A 26,166-nucleotide genomic window follows, 5' to 3' on the forward strand; every position below is an offset into this window, starting at 1 on the left:
CTTTATCACAACAGCCTGGGGTTTTATTCATTCATATGTATGTAGGTAGATGAATATAAAAATGCCTAACAGTCTAAACACCAAACTATTATCTTATTGTACATCTATCTTCCATCTACTGCTATCAGGAATTGAAATATCGGAGTGACAAGCTTTTGCCTACAGTATTTGGCTCAACAAATTGATGGGAAAAAATGCCGGCGTTAGGACCGCGAGGCGATTACTCAGACGGAGTCGGCTTTCCGTGTGGTTCGTTTCCCCATGCAGCACAATCCTCCCAGAGCTGCTGCACGCATTATATCCCGCATTCATAAAAACCCTATCAGCAACAAGACGCAAAGCAGCCTCTACACCTCGCTGCGTTACTGTTTGTCTTTCCCAGGAAAAGTAGCCAGCAAAGCCCCGCAAGTGAACAAAATGGCCAGAAGTCAGAGGCAGCGAAGAGAGTTGAAAAGCGAAGATGTGTTTTTGGACTCCGAAACGTCCATGGATCAGCCAGATTTTGATATATCCCGTTGCTCTTTCATTGACGTCTACAACTCCAGAGACGGCACTTCTTCTCCAATGAGACAGATAGATACTTTTCTGAAAAACGTTCAAGTTTTGCTGGAAGCTGCAAGTTTTATCGAGAGCACCGAGAGGAAGGATGGAAGTAAGTTTATATGTACAAGGTTGTGGATTAGTTTGTAATATTCAGTGAAACAAGACTTTCATTGTCAACAGACTCGAGACAACAAAGGACTGAGTTCATTCAATTGATCTAGGCTACTTATTATTCTTGTGCACCCATTATTATGCACGTAGGCCTACGCGCTTACTGATATCGCACTGCACAATAGGCTTAGCCAATATCATATAATTTGTTGTTTATTACTATTTCTTGCTATTGGTTTCTTAAGGCATGTCCTTCCCCCCATCACAGTGTGAGCTTAGTTTGCACCTGCTCACTCGAGCACCTTGATGATATAAGTTCCGACATTTCTCCATATAGAGCTTGCTAAAATGGTTTAAACCTAGAATAGGGTTGACTAAACAGTATTATATGTTAAGGTATGGGTGCAATGTACATTTTGTTGGTTTATGTCTACCACTTCAAGATTAGATCAGTCTGACCCGCATCGCAGGCTCCAACTCATTTTGGGTGATGTCATAGTGCCCCCCGCAGAATACAGTGTAGCCTGAACAGGTCGATTATTGTTAGGCGAAAGAAAAGACATAGGAGCCCAAGCCAAAAGCACATAGTGTTTTCCTATCACGGTGATACAGAACCTTGATAGGTTCTGAATCAGTCTTATTGATTCATATTTCAGTCTTATTGATTCATATTTCTGTTTCCATTTCGATGCATTGGCTAATCGCCCCATGTCTCTATCTCGAGGAAAGATTATGTTGTATACATTTTTCTAAGAAATTATTGAGTTCTTTTCGCGACGTTACGTCGCTTTATTTTTTTTCTCCAAACGATGTTGCTTCCTGATACTTGCGGGGGTGTTTCACATGGTTTCCACATGGCGAGAAATCCCATTCTAATTGGTCAAGGACAAGTTGGCATGCAAAGCCTGTCACAACCTATAACCAATCGAGTGTCTCCTTTGTGATTACGTCATTTGTTGCTGGGCTTGGCTTCAGCAAGCCGGTTCACCCCCACCATTGTGTTGATTTATGGGACTTGCAGTCTCTTTGGCTAGAAATGATTGTGAAAAGATATGATAATCAGCAGGTGTTCTCCAACCTCTCCTCGAGGAACCCCAGCCATGCATATATTTGATCTATTTCAGAGCTGGCACACCTGATTTACCTTTTCAATAATAATCAAGGCCTTGGCAGGGTGGATTAGATGAGTGAGTTCAAGGCTAAACTAAATGTTGAAACATCAGATTGTCCTAATAGAGAGGTTTGAGAACCACTAATAATCAACAGGACGGCTGTCAGCTGCATTGGATTAAACAATCTTAATGTTTTACTCGTTTAGGTTGGAGTGGTATGTAGTCGATTAATTCATAACATATTTTCCTACTTATGTAGGTCCATATAACAACTTCTGTGACAAACAAATAACATAGGCTACTAGTGTCAGACAGGCTATTTAAGTAGCGGCCGTTCATATAATTACGTTACATTCTCTTCAATTTCTAATTAAAAGTCATTATTTTATAGCTTACATGATTGCAGGGGGACAGCTGCAATTGGGAAAGAAAAATATATCATCAAGTAGTTCGCAATTCAGCATGGAAATCAATAAAATAATGACTCGATTTCCCATGAAGCATTGTGTCGAGACAAGCCCCCAGCTCGCGCTAGGTCTCCGCCCCTCAGCTGTAGAGTTAGGTAAACAAACTGGAGGAGGAGTGAAAATACTGGCAGCAGCAGGGACTTTGCAGGGTTTAGGGCTGACGGGGACGTTTTATACATTTTTTTAAATACATTTTGTACAATTTATAACTTTTTTCCTGAATACTTTTAATACTTTGCTACACTTAATTTAACAGCAGAAAAGCTGACTGAATAGGCTGCAGCTAGCTATTTCATAAGATTGAAACTATTTTTTTCTTCTCAACAGGGCTTACAGTAGCAGAGCCAGAAAGCAAATAAGCTACCAAACAATATATTTCTGAAGTAATAATTTGTGTTAAAGTCAACGAGGACCAATTATTTTGCATCGTGATCAGCTATAACACTTGACGTTGAAAACCTCTAAAAGCCACAGTGTTGAAAAGTAACGTATTCTGTAGCTAACGTTCGCTAGCTCCAGGCAGGATAATGACGGCAGTGCAGTTGATAAACATCCAGAGGTTATTGGAAGCGGCAGAATATCTAGAAAGGAAGGAGAGAGGTATGAAAAAGAATAGAATAATGTGGTTGGGTTGGTTTAAATCGATGTTTTTTTCAGTTTAAAACATTTGGTTGTCATGTTGAACACGTTTGAATACACACAACGAACAACAACATAAACACGTTAATTACTCTACAGCAGTTTTTTGTGTTTGTTGTTTTGAACTACTAGAGAAACAAACTATTACTGTATTTCGGTTAGATGTGCCATTGCAAGAGGTGATCAAGCAGCATCTTCTTAACGTTTTTTATTAAACGTTGCATGGTCCAAATCGCCTAACCACAATTATATTTTAACAGAGTGTGAACACGGCTATGCATCAACGTTTCCGTCGTCTGTCCAGAACACAAATTACCAGAGGCAAAAGAAGTTTCGAAACAAGAAGTTCCACAATAACCATAACAGGTAAGCAAAACTGCACCATATTTGATCAATCGATTTCGTGCAGTGTTTTGTGTTTATTTGTCCAGTGCATTTGTCCGTTTAAGACAAATTAATGAACTGTAAATAATTTGCTTTTGTAGTATCGAGAATGACAGATACCAATTCTGCCACATTAGATTGTCATTACAGCATTGTAGCCGAACTGCTGGTAAACAAGTCGTCCAATAGGCTAGATGTGGTTGCCACAACACCACTTGAGTGTCTTAACCTACTTTTCCGCCCATTTACAGAACCGCAAGGGATGATTTATGCGAAAGCTGAAACATTGAACAAAACACGTGAAATGAAACCCGTGTATAGAGAATGTTATGGCACTCTTTGCTTGGGGGATGGGTTAGCACTAGCAGCTCGAGCTCTTTATTATCAGCTGATTGTCAAATTGACTGCAGTGCGGAGGTTAGGGACTGGGGAAATTTGCAGCTGGAAAACCCGGCGAACACGAAATTTTTTGGTATCATTTTAATTTTAAAACATAGTAACAAAGGCCTTCGTTTTTACAGTTTGGCAACTGTTGCCGCTTACAGTGTAAAAAAACGTCTTATTATATTTAAACGTATTTTTCTGGGCTGTAATGGTCGGTTAGTTTTGTCCATAACCCTGGAGGGGGAAAGCTTCTATTTGCGGCTGGTGTTGTATGCAGACAAGCAGAATACGTACAGCCTTTCAAAATACGGGCCCGTCAAAGTCACTGCGCTTAATCTATATGTTGTGTTCATAATCAAGCTGTGATGCAATTTTGATGTGCTTACATGAACGGTATCCGTAATGTATGCGAGAAAGTAATGGCTTTTCTGTGCACGCATTTATTTCTGTATGTATAATCTGATTATGGTTAAATCTCATGGCTTAATGTAATGCAAAAATGTTAGCCTACACTTCAGAAGCCGATGTCATTTGAGAGTGACATTGTACAAAGACTACACAGATTCTGAGGTAAGATTGTCTGATATGATTGAAGCTAATGCTCTTGCCTTCTATCAGGGAAAAACAATGCATTGAAGACTACCGACTGTAATCTCATCAGTTTAGGCCATTGATATATTATACTTAGGATTGTCATCAGCTTTCCTAGATAGTACCATATTCCTGGATAGTACCATATTCCATCCTACTGAACCCCTTTTGATCTTTAACAGGGAGAGGTGTTACGAAGAGCAACATGCATGTATGCCCTGTGGTAGCCTAGTTAGGCAAGGCGCTGTTTATGATCGTGCGTGCGTGTGTCTGTGGCCAGGTGAGGCCACCTCATCTTGTAGCATGTTGAGGCTTATATTTGATGGGCTTATCTCCATCTCTCTTCTCTTACTCTGTACTGCAGGGCCACGTTTATCTCTTTTTTCCTGTTTGTGTGGCAGTATGGGATCCTTTATTTAAACCATTGTCATCTACAATTTCAGACATTGTGTCTTTGGTGGCTGATGTACATGTATAAGGAAGGCTTATTGTCTATAGGCTGAATACATGCTATTTACTATAGGCCGTTTATATACAATTTCATAGACTGATTAGTTGACCTAGTACTGTCTATTTAGTGGTTACACAATATTGTCTTTAAGCTGGTGTGCTTGGTGGTCAACCTCTGACATTTATTTGAACTGCTGTAGATGGATCTCTCTTTAAATGTTGCCTCAGAGCTCTGTATAAAGCAGTATGGCTGTTAACTGTTTTTCTTCTCCTTCCTAGGGCTGGGTTATGAAACAGTATAAATATTTATCGAATTTAACTTTTGACCACGATAGAGTATACGGTGATTTCGGAAAGAATTTCGGGTCAGTTTACGCTCTCCACGTTTTGTTTTAGACTTGAGTTTTTCCATTAGTCTAGGCATAACACCTCTATGATGATGAAGTGGAAGCACCAGTTTAATATAAAAAACCCTAACTGAAATCCCATGCACAAACGTATTCAGTACTTTGTAGAAACACGTTTGACACTGATTACAGCTTCTAGCCTTCAAGCCAGGCTAGATGAGCAGGGTTGGCATTTTCAGTCAGACAAGTTTGATCAGATGTCGATAAAGTATTTCAAACGATTGCCAACGGTATTTGAACCCAGGCTTCCGCCGGGTTTGTGTTTGTGTAACCTAATGCGTGGCGCCCTGCGCGGTTATTTTTTTTGAGCACATTTACGATTTGCACAGGAAATTGGCTTCGTCTTGGAGGCTTGTTAGGTTGTGATGGCCGGCTAAGCAGCGACCAGGTCCTCTGGTCTGGAGACCTTGTTAATGGGAAATGACTGTCACAGTTGAGTTAATAGCCCGGTCTTGCATACACAACAAGCATGGGAGCAGCAGCTCCTCCCAATGTATTCTGATGGAGACACATGGGATTTTTATTTACATGAATAATTGAACCCGTCTGAAGAGGTGTCTACCGCCAACTCCCATTGTCCCCTAGGAACCAGATTTTTTTTTTTAGCCCAGTTTCTGCTCTGCTGTTTCCTTGCATCCATCCGGGCTGCCATTGTGCCCCATGCGGAGAAGTGCCTGTATGACATGGAAGCCAAGGATTGGTTTCCGCCTGTGGCGAGTTTGTTGAGGAACTAAGGAGATTTTGGAGAAAAGCGAGCGCGTGCGCGCGCACACACACACATTGGTGGGCGGGCGGGCAGGCAAACTATCCTCAGCAGGAGGGCTTGTTTCTCTTCACTGTGTTGCCATACAAAGAGGCTCTTAGGGGACCAGCAGATTCACTCTGCATTACTAATAACTCACTGGGTCTGAAGCCTGGCCTGGCTAACACTCAGACACACACAGACACGCACAGACACACAGAGTTTGTTTTTCAATCCGTGTACAAGAAACCCGGAAATCCATGTTACCTTTCCGCTAATCCTGGTCCTTAACCTAACCTACAATGCCCACACCTAAAGGTGACTCCGTTTCCAGCTGCCCCTAATTGGATGTTTTACTGTGCACACAACCTGTAAGCCCAAAATTACATCTTTCATTGTGGGGACCTGATATCTTTCTTGGGACATCTGGTCAACACGTGCACACAAACCTGGATCTCTCTCGCACACACGCGCGCACGCGCACACGAGCACCATCCGCTCACAGTGAGACTAATCAGTCTTCACATTATGGGGGTGTTAACTGGCGGATGAGGAGGAGAAGGAGATCTTTAAGTGTTTTTTGACAATACTGGGGTCTTTGTATGGGGCCGAAGCCTTGCGCGCGCGGGGAGGGGGGTGAGGGGGAGGCTGCTGCAGCTTTCTCGTGGGTGGGGGGTGGCGGGGTTAAGTATACGACGAACCAGGCACGGTCTTAGTTTGGTACCTCGCGGTCCTTCCCAGGATATGTGTGTGTTGTGGGTACAATGCGTCCCCGTGGCGACGACACTGTATTGTATTCTTCCTGTTAGCCCCCCCCCCCCCCCCCCCCGCCCGGGTCCGTGTGCTTCTTTGCCGTTATTGGCTTTGATTTGACGGTGTGTTCCCCTGGTTAAAATGTCCCTTCTCTCTTCCACCCGCAGGTCCACGCACAACGAGCTGGAGAAGAATAGGTAAGTCCTTCAACGCTTATTGTCTTCATTTACCAGTCAAACAGGCCCCTCAAAATGCACTTGGAAGTCACCTGGTCTTTGCCTGCCAGGTTGTAGTTTTCCATCTGGCAGCTTTGCCTGGCAACAGGTTATGAAAACCAAAAGTAAGATTTGACCTAGTTGCTGCTAATCTAAGGACATTCCTCCTCTGTCTCCTCCTCTTCCCCTCTGCTTCTCTCTCTCTCTGCCTCTCTCTCTCTCTCTCTCTCTCTGTGTGCCCTCTGTGCCCTCTGTGTTGAGTCACCACTTTAGAGTACATTGGGTTATGCAATGGGCCCGTTGCCAGGGGATTTGAGTTACACTGTTGCAGGGCGCAGGCACAGCAGACTGGGCCCAAAACCAGAGACCAGGGACCTCTTATTCCCTTTACTGTGCGCTCCTCCTGACCAGGATGCCTGTGGTTCTGGCCTGCAGTAGGGCACTAGGTAGGTAGGGAAATGGGCTCGTTTTTCAGGCGGTTCAGATGTCTCTGGAGGGCCCGTTATGCCCGTTGGTGTTTTGGCCGTTGCATTGAAGTCAAGAGGGGCTGGTTCATTTAGACCTCAACAAGTGGTCGGTTGATGTCCCTTTTTGTTTGTTTTTTACACTCGCCAAGCATATTTTGGGGAAAGTGATTCTCAAGATTACTCAAAACCTGTCACAGAGACGCTTGGAGTGTCTCTACTCTACTTTATAAAAAAAACTAAAGCAAATAAGAAGAATCTCAAATCATTTAAAATAAAAGGTTCATATAGCAGCTGTGAGTAGCCCTGGACTACAATTTCCAGCCTGAGTTTAAGGTTTTCGGTTGTTAAAGCCCACAGCAGATATTTGAAATGGGGAGGGAGCCGTCTGGTCTGAGCCGAGGGAGGATGGATGTGGTCAGCGAGGGAGACGAGCAGTTCCCGCGCCGGCAGACGCCAGGTTCACCCTCCGGTTTGTTGTTACTCTGCCTTGACGTCCCTGTCACGGAGGTTTTCGCCTGGGCGACTTCACCACACAATGGCAACCACAAAACCCCTTTGTGAGACCCCCAGGGCCTTATGGTTGTATTGTAGAGACGGACCACCGGAGACTCTCTCAAAAGGAGAATCCCTTATCAGATCTAGCGTTAAACCACCTACAGTGGAGTGTTTAGGCTTTGCCTGAGAGGAGAGGGAGACCTGAAAGGATTTTCCGAAAATCCACGAACACGATACGGCTAGACTCTAAAGAAAAACACCAACTGGAACGAACTCGATTACGCATCCCCTTGTCGTTTATACGTTGGCGCTTTCGTTACGTTTGAAATGATAAAAGGCGTCGGCTGGAGAGCAGCGTCTGTTGGCTAAAGGACTAGTTAAATGTATCCGAGGCTGTGATGCGTCATCCTGTCGCGGCTGGCCCTCTTTCTTGGCGACGCCATTCGGTCCTGCTCACAGAGACTGGTCCCGGCAGATAACAGCCCACATGGTTTGTGCATCGTCAGTGAGAACCCAGTGCTTGGTCACCGGCGTCTCTGTGTGGGTTGTGGTCGAGATAAGCGTCGAGGGTGGGAGGAGAGCGAGGACACACAGGATGCCGCTGATGTAGCTGACACTCTCGCACGCTTCGGTTAGTACATCCCGTGCTCAGTGCGCGAAAGAGGGCTGGGTGGGGGTGGGTGGAGGGGTTCGCAAGTGCACTTGTTAGTTCCTGTTTACAAGGTTTTCACCAAAGCCACGTGACATTCAGACCGCGTGCCGCCGCTGCTGTTGTTGCCGGCCAGATTAGCCAGCCGCGCTAAACCACGCTGCTGAATTGGAGAAAACCAGCGTTAGTCGCTGAGGGAATGATCCAGCCCTTTAGAGGAAGCACGTTGGTGAGTCACGCCTGCTCTCTTCATTTGCATGCGATCATTCTAATTTGCAGCAGGCAAATACCATAGTTGATATGCTGCTGGCCTTCTGAGCGCCTGAGGCTGTCAGGTGTCCGACCTAGCCCTGCTGCGCTGCATTCTGGAACGAGGCCGTCACCTGTTGCGGAAACCGTTCCGTTCCGATCATTTGGATTTTCATGTCTGGTTTAGCGGCATTCTGTGTAATTGGCTCTTCAGATGTGTGTTTGTCCGATAAAACCGGCCCTGTTCCATTCCGTTCAGCCCGGGTTTCATTCTTGTGGTTACCTCTTGGCACATTTAACCACTATCATCCGCATCATCAGACCCTCCAGCGATGGTGGCTACAGCGCCGGGCCTGTTCGGTCTACCGCAGCGGTGACGAGCGGCGATAACCCCGCAGAGACGGAGGTGACGCGATAGGAGATGAAAGGGACCTCGAGACCCAGAAAACACATTCCAGAAGCGCACACACCGTAGCAGAGAACCTGGGTTTTCAGCCTCTTTGATCATGTCGCCTGTTCTACCTCTCCGAGGCCTGCTCACCAATGCACGTGCTTTGGCGAGACAAACTGTTCAGTTCGTCGTTATTATCAGACCTAGAGTAGCAGTCGGGTCTGGCTAGCTGTTTTTATTTTTTTTTCTACTTCCCAGCTTCAGAGTTAGAATTCTGCTGACAAAATAGCCCCTGAGGCTGATCACATTGACTATAGAACGAGAGAACGGTTGCGCAAGTTGTCTGGATTGTCTTTTTCTCCTGAAGTATGTGACCGGTATGGGGATTTCCAGATACGTGTTGGCCCCGCCTCGTACCCTGACAGCAGGCGACACGGTACCTGCCCTGAGTCATTGCTGCGCTACACAAGGAAACGGGTGACGATTGTCGGAAAAATGTGATCAGGACCGCACGACACGCCTAACACCGGGCGCTTACCTTACAATTGTTTGAGTTTGTGTTCGGCTAAAGTCCTACTTGGTGCTGGCGGGGAATAGAATGGCCGTAGGACCTAATTGAATCGGCTGTGTGTTTTGATTGGCCGTGCCGTGTTATAATATAATGTGTTCACGTCTGACCACTGGGACCCAGCTGTCACTGTGAACCAGGCATTCAGCAACCACGTCTTCGCCTCATTCATTTAGCATTGTTTATCAGCACTGCGACGCACCAGACCATTATACTGTCTCACGAAGGTCATCACTGGTGCCAGTTAGGATTCTTCGGTCTCTGACTCCGGCTGCTCATTAAGTGGTATTTGTTTTTTTCCATTCCATGCTTTATGGCGCCGGTTGAGCAAACCGACTCTCACACACCTTTTAGCACGGGGGCGTCTGTCTCTGCTGCGGGTTAAAGGTGCCATCTGCAATATTTACTGCCGTCCAGTGGCCTGTTCAATTACAGAGTCTTCCCGTTAATCTTGTAGCGCTCCAGGCTGCAGTAAGAAATCAGGGTTGTCCCCTTTGAAACCCACCCCCCCCCCCCGCCCCCCCCACCCCTTTTGCCTGTGAGCCCGTCAGCCTGGCCGCCGATGCGTCACGCCTGTCTGTGGGAACGAGCGCTCGCGCGTGTGTATGCCCTGTGTTTCGGCCCGTTGCGATAAGGACGCCTCCCTGCCTGCCCTGTGTTTAGTCTGGCCGTCAGGGGAAGACTGTCACAGCTCATTACCAGGGGACTGTGGAATGGCGTGGGACGGACGGCCTGCTTTGTCTCTCGCTCTCATCTTTGGGGACTTTGGAGCGGAGGATTTACACGCTTTATACTGTACTGGATATAATTGCGAGGACGCTTGTTATACAGTTATGAGCCCTTTTAGCGATTCATTCGGGAGAGTATTCTGGGATCGAAATAAGACTGTGAAACACCGTTCCAAAGTAGGGTCCTGACCTTTTCAGATTTTCCTTTGGCTGTTTTCAGTTCCAGGCGTTTGTGCAGCGTGCTTCCAGTGACCCTGCATTGTGAGTGTGTCTGTGTGTGTGTAATTTGCCCCCAAAGCCTCACCAACAGCCGGGCCCAAACTGAAACAATAGGCCGCTGGTCTGAAGTAGTGTGCTATGTAGGGGAAAGGGTCTGATTTGGGACCCCTTTGTTCTTGGCCGTCCAACGTGATGCCTTGTAAGCTTCTCCTGGCTCAGAAAAGCAGCTTAGGGACTTGATCTTTGGTCTGGTGAGCCCAGCGGAGCAGCACGGAGTCAGGGTGGTCAGGGGGGAGCACACGCTGGGGGCATGACCACCCCCCTCCTCTGACCCACCTCCCTCTGGAACACCACCCTCCTCCTCCCTCTGGAGCACCACCCTCCTCCCTATGGACCTCCTCCCTCTGGAACACCACCCCCTTCCTCCCTCTGGAACACCACCCACCTCCTCCCTCTGGAACACCACCCTCTGGAACACCACCCTTTGGAACACCTCCCCCCTCCTCCCTCTGGAACACCACCCCCCTCCTCCCTCTGGAACACCACCCTCTGGAACACCACCCTTTGGAACACCTCCCCCCTCCTCCCTCTGGAACACCACCCCCCTCCTCCCTCTGGAACACCACCCTCCTCTGGTCAGGGTTGGTTTCTATGCTAGGCCAATTAGTCAGTCAATATTTTTATTTGATCACCAAAACCTGTTTTATAAAGCCTTTTTATTTTTTTATTTTACATCAGCCGTTGTTACAAAGTGCTTCTACAGATGCCCAGCCTGTAACCACAAGGAGCACCAGACCAGGAGAAACGGATGCAAGACGGGGGTGCTCCCGCTTTCAAAAGTCTACATTTTCAGAACGCAGACCCTAGAATCTGGTTTTGAATAGATTTGAACTGCTTTGTCACTGAACAACCACATACTTATCGAGTCCAATCAGTGCTTTAAGAGGCAGAAGAACTGGCCTACCGATCAGAGGAGGATGTAGCCTGTGCATAATAAATATTTCATTTAATCGGTTAACATTCTTTATTGTAACCACAATACGATCGTTTAACTCTGGTTCGAATCTTAAAATTAATTCAAGGACAGTTATGCACTTAGCCTATCTTACTAGATCTCCTTTGCTTGATGTCGTCATTTATTTCCTTCTGGGCATTCATCAGAATAGGATTTATTTAATGAAAATATTTTCCATGGGAAGAAAATTCAGACATTTGTGTGAAATACCATAATTTACTGTCAGCCCAAATAGTTTTTTTCTGTTTATGAACATCTTGGGTGAGGGGTCTTAAAGGTATTCTTTCACATGTGGGTTAGTCCCACTTGGTATAATTTGTGGTGTTGTTGAACAGTATTGGAAGGTCACGGACGATTAGTTGAGTAGGAGTGGAAAAGGCAGTGGACCGGGTTTGAACCTACACCGACGAAAACACAGTTGTGGACGCCGAGACGCAACAGGGTCGGGATGAATAGGGGTCGAAGAACACCTGTCTCCGACGGGCCTCGCTATCATTCAGCCAATCGCGTGCTTTAATCTCCTCACATTCACAAACCTGTACTTCCCACACAACACACAGACTGTAATCTGTGCACGCACACACACACACACACTTCCTAGGGTTGTGTCTGTGAAGGAGACTCTGGAGAATCTCTAGGTCGTCCTCGTCACGCGCTACTTCCTACTGACCTACATTCTACCCTGCTAAGATGATCTGTAAGCACATGCGCGCACACACACACGATACTTTAACGGGTCTTCTGTGTCCTCTGCCCGTATGGCGTCATTGGAAACGCGTGTTTATGCGGGGGCTATCACATTGACACGCACAGCATTCTGGGATAGGACACCCTGCGACCATGACAGGATGACACGCGGGACACCGGACACTCGACTCGTTTTTAGCAACGAAGAAATCGGCCCGTGTTTTGGGGCGCCTAAAGTTTCAATCAACCGGGTCTTTCAGTCAAACGAAGGCCCTCCCATTTACCACGACGCGTGTAGAACCCCCGACGCGGCGCCGTGCCTCGGACACACCCATTAGCGAGAGTGTGTCACGCTCGGCGACCGGCCGACCCCACGTCCCAAGCGGCCGGTTGGTTACGGAGTGTTCCGGCATGGAATGTTCCGTACCTCCCCCTGCCGCGGCTCGAACGGCACAGTGTTCCCCCTGTAGTGGCCTACTTTGGCCCACAGCGCTGTGGGCCCTGGTCAGAAGTTGGTGTATGGTGCCATTTGGGAAGGAGCGTTGAGCAGTTTTTCAGTTAGTTAGCATTCCATCTCACTAAATCATCATCGCTCAAGGGAGGGAGGGGGCGGAATCATCTAGAAGCTGGCGGAAAACTGCAACCACCTCAATTAAATCTGTCTGGGGTCTATATTTAGACTGGGGGGGGGGGGGTGATTCGACCAATCACGGCGCTCTATGGCTTGCTGTCCTCCAATCGAAATGCAGTGTTGTTTGCGAAGATGTCATGTCCTTCCTGGTGGGTGCGCGTGGGCGGTGGGGTGTCATTGTTTACAGCGGCTGTTTCATTATGGGAACCAGGACAGAGTAAGCTGAAAGGTTCCTGAGCTAATGAAGCATTGTACATGGCTCCTGTCACAGGGCTAAGTGGCTACGCTTTCAGGATGAGACGGGAGTGGGAAGACATCTGTCTGTGTGTGTGTGTGTGTGTGTGTGTGTGTGTGTGTGTGTACAGTATTACCACAAAACCGAGTGAGAGGAAAAGCGGATATTAGGGATAGTGGAGGGAAGAAATGCCCCAGAAGCCAACATCTGCCTGGCTGGATGTTGGAGGATCTCCCTGTGGTTTGATCTGGTTTAACCAAAACACGACATTCAGGCCTTCTGGTCGCCGCGGTTTAATCCAAAGCTCATCTGACCTCTGGCCACCATGGCGGGCGAGGGGGGGGTAGGGGGGGGTGCGGTGGACAGGGACCAAGGGATGGATGGGTGACGGAGAAGAGAAGGGCCGGAAATAAGGGATGGAAGGAAACAACAGAAGCTGGTCATTTGCCCGAGCTTTTGCCGGAGTCACACGAAATCTGAGGGCGTGTGATATTATCCCCTTATTTAAGCTGTGATGTTTACCACTAACAGCTAGGTGTTTGTACTGCAGCCCCCCCCCCCCCCCGTTGTTCAAGAATAAACCACGGCTCCAGACTAAACAACCCCATTTGTTGTTCCATCCGGATCTACAGGATGTTGCGGCTTTGACTAGACAATCAAATCTCAGAGGAGTTATCGAGGATCTGACGTTAGAAGAAATGTAAAAAGGGTGGGTGGGTGGGGGGCTTGAGTGAAAATCTAAAAGAGTAAATGCCACCGTAAACACTGGAGAAATTCCACCACGCCTGCAGTGACAGACCCTCTCCCACAGAACGGAACACATTCCAAATGTTTCTCTGTCACACCAGTCTGGAAGGTGGGTTCGCCGTCCGACTCTGAGAACAAACTCCCGGGACTCACCAATCAGTCTTTAGGCTCCCCAACGAGTGGAGTGCGCTGTCACGCACTCTTATTGAATGCGCACATTCCGTTCATTGTTCGGGGCTGTTTGCTACCTGACAGTGGCCTGTCGGTAGTCTCTGTGCAAAACCGAAAGGAGATTTATCCTTATTGAATGTCACGCTTTCAGAATAATACAGCCAAGAAGGGCTCCTTTTTGTCTCTGCCCTAAGGATCAGATGAAGAGACAATTGTTTTATTCGATCAATTACCAGGTTCATGTCCTTGTTCCGTTTTGTCTTATTGGCTTATTGAGGGGTTGAACTTTACAAGGACCAGGTAACGATCTGTGTGATCTTGATATAACATTTTATACAGGAAATTTGAGGGATTTAGAGAATTGTCCTATCCTGAGTTACAGTTACTGAATTCTAACAAGTCCAGCACATTATGACCCATTAGTCAGCAGTAGTTAGTTGGAAGGATTTTGTTTTGGGGGGGGTTGGAACTAAATAACTGTCCTTTGTATAGTCAGGCTAGGTAACATGGGAGAATCTCATACATTGCTGTAGGCTCCCAGCGTTGGTTTCTGGGCAGATTACTCTCTTGCTCTCTGTCTCTCTCTCTCTCTCTCTCTCATCCTTCTCTCCCATCTGTCTGTTCTTATTGGAGAGCAGTAAAGCGTCCTTCAGTGTAGTGATGCCATGGGCAGAACAAGCAGGCCTATTTTAATCTGAGAAAGTGGTGCGTGTCAGAAACGTGACTGATCACCGAGTCACCACTTGCCACTGGGCAAAATATTCCACCCGCCTCCTACCAGGGCTCTCAATGTATGGCCCTGCTATTATTTATTTACATTTTCCTTTTTGGAAGAGGGACACCGTCGCTTGGGATTTATGTCCAGTCTCGTTAAAGGGAACGGGGACACTTCCTGTTGTTGTTTTTTCTTCCCTATGGGGAAAGGTGGCGAGTTAATAGGACAGCTGTTCTTTGTCAGCCGTTTTATCTGACCCTGGCAAATGAACTGCCCGTTATTAGCGGAGTACTTCCAATTTAAAAAGCATTGGAAAAGTCCAATGTACTACAGAACCTTGAGACCCAGCCAGGGACAGTTCCTGTTGTCCTCTGGGACAGAGTTGGGAAACGTTGTGACGTCGTTGCTTGGGAACATTCCGCTCTTTTAGCTTTAGGAGCGCCAGCTAGTAGGCATCAAAGTGGGTATCAAAACCCGGTGGATACTCTATGCATTGAAAACCAGCACAACATGTAGATCTCATCCATTTCCAGGCCCGTTCTGTTTGTTAGTAGGGCAGGTGGCTGCCAGGAGGACATGTGACCTGTAGCGCCGTGGCAATCGTCATGTGAGGCCTCAAAAAGACAACGCACACACAGATCCAAACAGAAAGTGAAATGCACATCCTTACCCGAACCACAACACGGTCTTGTGTTAATAGCGTGGCTTGCAAACAAAAGTGAACAAACAGTGCAGCCTGCGCGCGTGATGCGTGTGGGTGTCATTCGTATGGGGCGGCGTTCCGGCCGTGTGCGTGCGTGCGTGCGTGCGACATTTATATAATCCACTGTATGGGGGCTAAGTGTTGAGCTCACGGTCGCATGTACATTGAATATCACCATCGCCAGAAATGTATGTGGAGGGTCGGTGCCCGTTGGGTTCATGAGTCATATGTTATTCCATATGATCTGCAGGGGCAGGTCTGTGATTTCCCAGGAGTTTAAAGCTGAGCCAATAAATCCCTGTCCATGTTTGTAGCATTTCAATTATGGATTTTCTCCTTTCAGATTAATTTAAATTGTAGAAACCCTCAGTGTATTGTGTGTGTGTGTGTGTGTGTGTGTGTAGATCTGAAGTACTTTTGAGGTGTAAATCTTTAAAATCAATTTCTGTTCGTGCCATGGATGCTGGAAAGAGAGAGGCATGTGAAAAGACGTTTGTTTTCCTGCGGAGGGAGGTGGTGGTTTTGGTAATGCTTGGCAGTGGCCGTCCGGTTCCCCACCAAGTGCACCGGCTTTGACCAGGCTCCGCCAACGTGCGGTCGAACGTAGCGCCCTACGTATGGAATAGGTTGTCTTTTGGGACGCGGACCATAACGAACATGATGTCTGAGTTTCCGGGCTGCCTCGTCAGTTTAGGGACTCACCACCAATCCGTGATTAGTGTAATATCTATGTGAGGGATCGTATCCCTGCCTGCCACGGCCAGACCTCGTCCCAAATGGCGCTTCTGTTCTTTCCGTATTGCACCGCTTTTGACCCGAGTTCTGCAGGCCCCGTGGGGGAGGGGGAGGAGTCTAGCAGCGGTGTGATTGGTCCAAATCAATTGAAGTGTCCTGCTTAGTTCTCTTCTCTATTCATAGGGTTACATTGTTGAAACGGACCTAACCCCAAACCGTCATCCTGTTTTTAGACGGCTATCTATAGCTTGGCGCTGAACCACGCCTTTGTGTAATTATGTATGTCATATATCTTGGATAGGCCGTGCCATGAAGTAATTAAGTATTTAACACTTATTCACAAGTCCTGGGGAATCTAGGGCAGCTCTAATATATTGCTCCATTCTTTCTTTGCTTCATGTTGTTTAGTCGAACAGAATTGGGACAAAATGCTCAGTAATCAGAACCGGCGGGCATGATGGGCCTTTTCAGTGATCTAAAATAGTACTGAATCACAATACACGGAAAATCGTGAAAATAACATGTTTTGTACCAGCGCTTACATATGGTGACCATATCATGAGGTCCCTAACAATTACAAGCCTAGTTTTACCTATGATCTGGAAACTGCTACAATAAGCTCTTGTTATTTTGGGCTACTGGGCTACTCTTTTAGGTGTTCTTGTGTTTATTCCTAAAACACAGCCTGAAGGAGCCGTAGCTGGAAAACATACAGAATCGACTTTGCTATTTAAGCTTCTGTATTACTCTGAGGCAACACCCTGTGGAAATGCCTATAGAGGCAAGCATGTGGTGCTGCTAGTCATGTTGTATTAAAGCAGTCTACAGTTACAGACCACTCACTACTCCTATAACCTCTTAAAGTCTACAGTTACACAGAGCTCACTGGCCTTACTATGGGTTCTATAGCTGGGGGAAGTAACGGATGGAAAGAGCCGTGTCGAAAAATAACATTGGCCCCATCAAACGTTGCTGTCCGCTGTGTTCGCACAGTTGCGCATCCTTTCAGCCTTCCTCAGCAGCCGTCTTTTCCAAACCTTCTCCAGAATCTCGCCGGGGCGTTTTAGAATTTTTCCTTTTAAACTCCCTCTTCATCGGGTTGAAATGGAACGGGCGGGAGAACTTGTAGAAAGGAGAATCTGCGGTGCGCTATAGGGACGAATATAGAGCGGGGGGGCGTGGGGGGGGGGGTGCGTAGGCAAAGAGCTGTGAGCAATGCTCGGGCGGCTGTGTTTCCATGTTACAATGGAGTGTTTGAAGTGCCGACGGCCTTTCTCTGTAAAGGGCCGGGCCTTGTGTTGAAGGCAGGCTTGACGCATAGAGGAGAGGTGGATGGATGGATGGATGGAACGGGCGGTGTTGGGTTCAAGAGGGTCCAACTTTCCATTGAAGGTCTACCCACTCAGAAACACGGTTTTTACCTTGATCGTGCCATCCATGATAATAGCGGCCCTTCAGCCGGCACCTTCAGTGACCGCCGGTCACGTCTACGTGCTTTTCATGTGTTGGCGGCTTTGGGATTCGAACCCACGACGCTGGCGGTCGCAAGCGCCGTTCGGTCGGGCGGCGGACAATGACGTGGCGCACGGGTCCTGGTTCTGTTGTCATTTTTAGCTGTGATTTCGTGTGTGTGTGTGTGTGCCTCTGTGTGATTGCGACAATACGCTAACAGCAGGGTTACGTAACCTGCTGCTGCAGATGTAACCCCTTTCACGCTAAGTGAACACTAATGCTAGCTGATGCTATTCATAGGTTGACACAGAGAACATCGCTCTTTGGCAGGTTAATGGTAGAATGTGTGCTATGCTATTCATAGCCAAAGCAACAAGGATCATTAGCAGGGTATCACTAACAAGCACCAGGCTAATCATATGCATTCAGCTAATGCTAGCCAACCAGCAGTGCTAAGTTAGGTTAGCCGGCTAACTGCTGGTGACACTGAGGTTAGCGTCATGTCATGATCTTTCCTGGAGGTAACTGGTTTGTGTCATGTCACTAAGTAAATCCTGTGTTGTTTATGTAACCAGATATGCTTTTCTAAGAACCGCGCAGGAAATGCGCTGGCCTAGTAGGGGGTGGGGTTAATTCAATTTTGATCCCCCGAAATACCGGACGTCCCAAAACGTCCTCCTAGGAAAGCATGGAGGTTGACCGTTTAAATGGCATGGAATTTAGCCGAACGTTAGTTCCCATTTCACCATTCCCTGTGTTATGCCCGGGAGGCTGGGGCCCAGATTAAATGTAACCCGCCGGCTAATCGCTCTTTCTTTGGAACCCAGATCTTTCACCCGACCGATTGACAACCGTGGAGCGTGGTTTAGGGATTATGACCCTTAACCTCTGCAACTTAACCGGTCAACAGCTGTGTTAAAGGCTTAAGATCATCTAACCTTGTGAAGACAGTGATCTTATTATTGAGGACGCTCGCTTTCTCTTGCTTCCTGTCACATTGTTATTTATCTCTTCATTGGTCTGCTTCTTTCTCTTTCTGTCTTCCATACAGCTTTCCTTTCTGTCTCTGTCTCTCTCTCTCTCTGACCTGTGCCCTAATGTTCTTATCAGGCTAAAGGTTTGCACAGCAGCAGGTCACCAATGTCATCAGAGATTAAACACTCTCACACACACACTTCCCTATTTATCCATCACCCTAGACAAAGATCCTAGTACTCTAGGGAAGCTGGGTGAAAGTAAGGGGGAGGGTGGGGGGGTGGTAAGTACTGTGTATGCCGTGAGGGTAGCCGTGGCTAAATATCTGCTGTGCCGACAGACACTGTGCTCACCCGGGCCGGCCTGAGACCCAACCGGTTCCGTGGAGAGGGGTGGCATGAGGTTGGAGGGGGAGGAGGCCTGCCCTGCGGGGGAGGTCCATTCACCTCAGGCCAGCTGTAGCATGACGAGCGGGTCTGGACCTGTCTGGGATCATCCCTTGTCACGTCCTCATCTGTCTGGGTTATATTCAAGGGCCTTGTTGACTTGGGAGACGTGTTTCCACTGCCAGAACAAGACAGGGAAATAACAGAGAACCAAAACAGCAATTTACACAACACGTAACAAGTTCCCACACGCTGTCTCGCGCCCGCTGTCTCTTTCTGAGTTGAGTCTGAACAGACAGTGTGTGTTTCAGACATCTACCAGGTCAGTTACATACTAAAGATAAGCCGGAGGTCTTCGAATCTGTCGAAGACAGCTGGCTCCGCTACACGCAGACAAACATTCGGTGACTGGGGGACAAGTAGTGGTGATTACACTGAGTAACAGACAGTAGTCATATATACAGATACTGGCACTCAGCCCAAACAGTAACTCCAGTCTTGACAGGATATTGGTTCTGTCATTGTCAGGTTATCAGTGAGGTAACTCCCCCTTCATTCAATCAGTGCTTTAAGTCGTAGCGAACCCCCCCCCCCCCTCCCCATTCCGCTCACATCCTTCCCCACAGCCTGACGGTCTCCACATAGCTAAACAACATGGACGCCGACAGCCGAGTGGTTTCTGAGTTGTCGCTGGCTTTTCTCCGTAATCTGGTCCTTAGGCGGAGACACTTTGAATGGCCCACTTCGAGTAGCCCAGTAGTCTAATTCGGCTAAAAGACGCACTCTGTACGACCTAATGGAAGGGTTATTGTGTTAGAGCTACCTCGCAACTTAGCCATTAGCTAGATTTAAAGACCTGCCTCAAGTAACGCATTCTAGCGAGCTGTTGTTGTCACGGGGGGGGGGGGGTAAATGTTGAGTAGGGTGCTGGACAGGCCACAGTATCTCTGTTATTTCAGCCCCAGAGGCTTTCCTAACCAGGACTTATTTGGGTCTGTGTTGATGGTATGGAGCGCACGTCAGGGATGGGATGGGAACCCCAACTGAATTGGGTGCAGGAAATGGCGTCACTCCCACAAAACCAATGATGTATGTTGGTGGTGGGGGGGCGGGGGGGTTTCAAACACATTTTTGTGTTTCAAAGACTTTACGTCAATCCACCACTGCCATTCACCCTTCAGGGAAACCTCTGCACCCCAGGATATCTATATGTGCTAGGGTATTCTAATGGGTCAACTGAGTGATAAGGATACAATCACACCCATGACTATCTAGACAGCCTGTGTAACAATATCCCTGTATACAACTGGTCCTGGTGATGACCTCTCTAAAACTGCCCCTCCCCCTCTCTCTCTGTTCCTGTCTTCTAGGAGAGCCCACCTTCGCCTGTGTTTGGAGAGGCTGAAGGCCCTCATCCCTCTAGGAAAAGACTGCAACCGCCACACCACTCTGGGGCTGCTCAACAAAGCCAAATCCCACATTAAGGTACCCAGTACCCAGTGCTGTTCTGGAATAATAATCATTCTGCAGTGCACTTCACCACAAATGACACGCACAGTTCTACTGAACTCGCTACAAAGCAATACGGCAGGCTGGGCTTTCTTTGGCTTCCACCCTCTCATTCCAGTTCAATGGGGCTTCATTGGCATAGGCAATGTCTGTTAACTTTGCCAAAACAAGTGAAATTAAATGTGGGGGAGATGACGTCAACACATGTTAAATAAATGAGAAACAATTTTAAAATGTTAAATGAATTATACAGTACCAGACAAGGTTTTGAAACACTAACCCATTCAAGTTAAAGGTAAGTGTGTCCAAACTGTTGACTGGTACTGTATCTCAAGAAAATTAACCCAAGTTGGAAATCTGTACAATTAAAAATCCAATAAAAAATGGGATGGCCGTTTCACGACACAAAACGGGGTCTCCTGGTGCTCCTTGTGCAAGTGAAAGGTTGGGTCTGCTAACATCTGAGTAGCATTGCAATTGCCTGAACGTTCCATTAACTCCTCTCTCGACCTTTCCCTGTGTCCTCCTACTTTCCTCTCCTGTCGTTGTTTCCCTGTCCGTCCGCCTGTCCCTCCGTTCTGGGACCCGTCGCCCTGGGGGTGTTCGGGCTGCGGATGCTCTGTGGAAACCGGGTCGCACTGTGACTGAACCTCTCCGTCTCTCCCGCAGAAACTTGAAGAGGCGGACCGTAAGAGCCGCAACCAGCTGGACTCCCTGGAGCGGGAGCAGAGGCACCTCCAGCGCCAGCTTGACCTGCTGCAGGGGGGCGCCGGAGCCGGGCCGGGGGAGGGTGAGAGGATACGCATGGACAGTGTGGGGTCCACCCTCTGCTCCTCCGAGCGCTCCGACTCCGACCAAGGTGAGCGCCCGCATCTCCTCGTAAGGAGGCGTTTGTCTGTACTCCTGTTCGTAGATAACTACGATAAGTGTTTCCCCGTAGACTTCAAAGTGTGTCTTTCTGACGTGTCGCTCTCGTCTCTCCCTCTCTAACAGAGGAGATCGAGGTGGACGTGGAGTCCACGGAGTTCTCGGAGCAGGGGGAGTTGGACTCGGTCTCTCTGGCCTCCACCAGCGACCTGGATGACCACAGCAGCCTTCAGAGCCTGGCCAGCGACGAGGGCTACTCAAGCTGCAGTGTCCTGAAACTCTCATCCACCTTCTCCTCCACCTCCTCGTAGGACATGGCTGTTGGCTGTAAACTCCTCCATCCCGACTCCAGTCCGTGACCTCTGGGGGGATGGGGGGGGGGGGCCCCCCCCCCCCCCCCCCCCCCCATTCTCCCAACCCTCTGGCAAGTGACGAAGGCCCAACCCGGAGCCTTCTAGAATTCTCTCCACCCGCTCCCTACCTCGCCCTCCGTCCACTCTGTGACTCGTTATGGCGTCGTGGAAACGCACACACCCGACACGTATCATCGCCGACTGCGCCGTTGCCGTGGTAACCAACCTCGCGTGGCGCCGTAACGTTCTGTTAACCCCCGGCCTTCTGAGGCAACTGCTTCCTGTCCGCAACGCCTCTGCTCTTTGCCACACACTTACTCCTTTGTGTCCCCCCGTCCACTCGCTGCTCAACCCGCTGTCCGAGGAGAACCCCTTTCTGAATCCCTGCCCTGGTTTCATGCAGAATTTCGAACCCCCCAGTCCCAGTGAACAGTAGATGAGGACTAGAGCTCAATCCAAACACAGAACCAACCAACGATGAGCAGGAAATGGTTTTAGATTGGTTAGACTTCATGAATGCTGGGAGAAATCTTATGAATTTATTTCAACAAATATTATGCTGAGATAGGAATCATCTAGATTTTTTTTCTTTGCAGGCATATTTGAAGGGAATAGGTAGCTTGTTTAGAAATCGGAAATTATATTTGTTAAAAAATAAAATAAAAATAATACGACCCCATATGTTAGTATCAGAAATGCACTTAAAGGTCTAAAATATATCGGAGTGAATGAGTCTGGAAAAACCTGTGTGGCTGTACCGTGTGTTTGGATCTTTGATGTGGTCCTGCTCTGTGCTAGGCCAAGTCAATGTTCTGCTGGGCTTTAAAAAATGAACACGTCGGAATTTGGACATGGACTGTGCGAGATGTCGGGTCTGGTTGCTGTATCAACACGTTTTAGTCCACGAGCGATGTCCCTTTTTGTCTTTTCTTTTATGAAGTGTTTCTCGTTCACCCCTGCTAAACCACACCGATGCAGAATCCAATAGACATTCAAAATGGTGCTACGTGCAAAACTACGACAACCAACCCATCAACAGCACAGATCAAATGCTTTGACAACCCACAATCCTGATTGATGTTTCAAAGTTAACAGAAGAGGGAGAGAAAGGAAAGAAGTGAGATGTAAAAAGTATCCTTACATTATATACATTCCCATAAAATGTGGGTGGTGCTCTGTTCCTTTTCAGAAGAGTGGAAATTGTAAAATGTGTTTTTTCAAAAAAGCAGCTACCACAACAAGCTATCCTGCACTTGCCAACCTTATAGCTATCTATAGAAACCAACCGGCACAATTTCAAACGAAACAAAATGTTGGACCATAGAGACAAAGCATCCATCCTTTCGGTCTCTCCGGCAGTAATAAGCAATAAGTCTTTGTAGTTGTCTTTTGTGTTGTTTTTCCTCCATTTGATCTTACCCTTTGTTTTTTTTCCAAAGCAAAAGACCTGCAGCCGTCCCAAAAAAAAACAAGAATTCAACTTGCTTTGCTTTTTGTACATAAGTCCATACAAAATAGCTTCTTAATGAATTAAAGATGGGGAAAAGGATAGAGAAAATGTAAGTGTAAAAAAAAATATAGTAGGTGTTTTTTTTTTTTTTTTTTTGACCTTGTGTTTTTGTGCATTTTAAATTATATTTTTGAAAAGATTTATTCTAGTTCTCTCAGTGTGACCTAGCAGGCAGTCGGGCAGGCAGTCAGGCAGGCAGTCTGACATTTGCATGACTTGGATCGGACAGTATTACTTTGTTCATTTTGCTGGTTGAAACGTTCAAAAGTTACCATTCTGTAGCTGTCCCGCTCTTCCCCAAGAGAAGTTACACTTCACAGTAATCAAATGATAGTTCAGAACACAACGAAAATCTACAGGAGAACAACATCTATACAGTCACAAAATGGCCTCCACCCTACAACGACTTCTGTTTATCAACGCTGAGTTTGTGTGGCACTCTTATTTATTCGAGTTGGTTTTTGTTTAGTTTTTTTGTTTAGAACTTTTATTTTTGAAACAAAAAAAGTATATGGCATTCCACTAGTGGTATCTTGTGAGCTGTGATGGAACTTGAGTTTGAAGTGGCAACACAAAGGTGTATGATGTCATTGACCGTGTATGTTGATGTCATTGTCCGTGTATGTATGATGTCAATGACTGTGTATGATATCGTGTACATCCCTAGCCCTTGTTAGTGAGGGGAAACCAACTTGCACTTCAATAAGTCTGCTTTTCCACTGTTATTCTGAACTGTCTTCTCAGCCATCTCTCCATGTGTGAAAGACAAATACCACCACCCTGACTATCGAGTTTTTAAACTTTATATATTTATTATTTCTTCATTCCTCACAACGAATACGGAAAGAACTAAAGAAAAAAAAAGATAACTTATTTTGTTTCTGTCTTATTTTATTCTTCCCCACCCTCCTTATTCCTCATTTTTAGATTTTACTTCAAATATTATAATAAATCTTTTTTTTGGGGGGGGGGGGTGGCGGCGCATGTTTAACTAGCCCTGTTAAAACAGACAAGTTGCACACCAACGTTTGGTCAAATGGCACCCTAATCCCTATGTAGTGAGCCGCTTTTGACCGGTGTGTGGACAGGTCCACTATGTAAAGCATGGGGCGCAATTTTGGGATGCACGACATGCTGAAATCAGTTGGAATTCCAGGCTAACGTCCCCCCCCCACCCCTCCCCCCAGTTGTTTTGTATTGTTTTAATTCACGGACACCTGAAATGTAATCAGCCCCTAGGCTGCTCCCGTTGCTAGGCTCCGCCTCTTATGCACCGTAGACCGAGTTCCCAACCAACCCGCTACCCCGTGTACCCTAGGTTTTACACCCCAACTCCTAGGCGCACCGGTAGAGTTCCAAAGGATCAGAAAAAGGTTTTAGGCTACATGGTAATGCCTTCACCTTGTCTCCAGATAGTCTGGTTGGAGTTACGTGTGTGTGTGTGTGTGTGTGTGTGTGTGTGTGTGTGTGTGTGTGTGTGTGTGTGTGTGTGTGTGTGTGTGTGTGTGTGTGTGTGTGTGTGTGTGTGTGTGTGTGTGTGTGTGTGTGTGTGTGTGTGTGTGTGTGTGTGTGTGTGTGTGTGTGTGTGTGTGTGTGTGTGTGTGTGTGTGTGTGTGTGTGTGTGTATATGTAGGTATGTATGTATATATCCAGTAATTTCAGATCTGCTAGGTGTTGTTTTGGAACTCAGCCTAAATATAGCCACGTCTGATTGGCAAATACTGAGCCAGCTACTACACAAAATGGGGGCTAGCTAACCAACACTCCTGTAGTAGGAGTATCAGTAGAAGTCTTTACGAGACTAAGTTTTAGTCAACAAAGTGTCTTAAATTTACAAAAGCCTCAGATTAATATTATTGAGAACAAAAACCTATGGTTTCTACACAGGACATAATTTAAGGTGTAACGCTAGTGTAATCATTTTGGGATTTTGTAATCTCGCGACTTGATATCCTTCTGGACTTCCGGTCAATGTTGATGGTTCACTGATGATGGTGCTTTCTCGATATTAACGAATTAGCCAAACCACCTCAGAACACCAACAGTGTCCTGTCTCTTTCGTGGGAGGAGCAGATTACTTTTCCTTTGCTCCTCCCTCGTTCAATTACAGCTTTGTCTATTTATCACTATTTTTTTGTTTTCGTTTTTTTTTTAACCTGCACTATGAGAAAAAAAGGGCCCATATTTTTTGAAAAACTGTCTTTCCCAATACCCTCTCTCCTCTATGTATTGTATGGTGTCCTTAGTAAGGCCATAAGAGATGACTATTTTTGGCTATGTATGACCAGCAGTATGTTGATATTTCCAGAGTTGGGATCAATTCTTTATTTTGAATTCAACATGGGAATTTCTGCGTGTATCGAAACTGAGTCCACGCTCCTTCCAACGTAGTTGGGAATTGTATGGAATTGACCTCAACCCGGAATGTTATCGCACTAGCGTTCTAGGTTTCTGTCTACGAGACGCCAACTACGGGAGAACTAAGTCTGGTTTCAGATCAGTTTGTACTGCCTCAACTACTAAAACCTGTGAGCTACGGTCATTTTGGCAAGATGACACAAACTGATCTGGGAACCAAGCTAAGGCAAGAAAGAATGAGTCACAGTAAATGAAGCTATCCCCACATCGGACAGGGGAGACTGATAAACCAGATTAAATAGTGTGAAACTATAGTCTGTGGTTTGTCTGGTTCGAACAGTCAAAACGGACTGTAGTCCCCCAGTTTCTCCAAACTCTGTGGCCATTGATCCTTTGTAGGACATGCACTCTGATGTTGATTCTCGCTGTGTAAGTTTGAAAATGCAATACTTACAATAAAACAACAAGATTGTCAAACCCGAAGTTCTGAGTGTGTTGTCTTACTGATGTATTTACAACACATTGATTTATCTAGATTTTGTTGTGTTAGGGA

General features: G+C 46.9%; 1 protein-coding gene across 2 annotated transcripts; it reads left to right on the forward strand.

Moving 5' to 3' along the window:
* The first annotated feature begins 201 nt into the window (after positions 1-201).
* Positions 202-24,744, forward strand: mxi1 (max interactor 1, dimerization protein). 2 transcript variants are annotated; one of them, XM_010872755.5, is made up of 6 exons: positions 202-652; positions 3,133-3,238; positions 6,751-6,780; positions 20,387-20,501; positions 21,195-21,384; positions 21,519-24,744. In XM_010872755.5, the coding sequence occupies exons 1-6, from the start codon at positions 262-264 to the stop codon at positions 21,701-21,703; spliced, it is 1,017 nt and encodes a 338-aa protein (XP_010871057.1). In that variant the 5' UTR covers positions 202-261; the 3' UTR covers positions 21,704-24,744. The 2 variants fall into 2 exon arrangements, with proteins under 2 accessions (XP_010871057.1, XP_010871058.1); XM_010872756.5 differs by lacking the exon at positions 202-652 and adding an exon at positions 2,334-2,833.
* The last annotated feature ends 1,422 nt before the right edge of the window (positions 24,745-26,166 follow it).

Source organism: Esox lucius, chromosome 9, assembly GCF_011004845.1.
Source record: "Esox lucius isolate fEsoLuc1 chromosome 9, fEsoLuc1.pri, whole genome shotgun sequence".
Taxonomy (NCBI): Eukaryota; Metazoa; Chordata; class Actinopteri; order Esociformes; family Esocidae; genus Esox; species Esox lucius.

What these genes read in the sequence shown, in the direction of transcription:
- mxi1 (XM_010872755.5), top strand. Translation starts at nt 262, where the DNA reads ATGCAGCACAATCCTCCCAGAGCTGCTGCACGCATTATATCCCGCATT. An exon ending in AACGAGCTGGAGAAGAATAG is followed by an intron (nt 6,781 to 20,386) that starts GTAAGTCCTTCA and finishes CCTGTCTTCTAG; the next exon opens with GAGAGCCCACCTTCGCCTGT. An exon ending in GCGCTCCGACTCCGACCAAG is followed by an intron (nt 21,385 to 21,518) that starts GTGAGCGCCCGC and finishes CCTCTCTAACAG; the next exon opens with AGGAGATCGAGGTGGACGTG.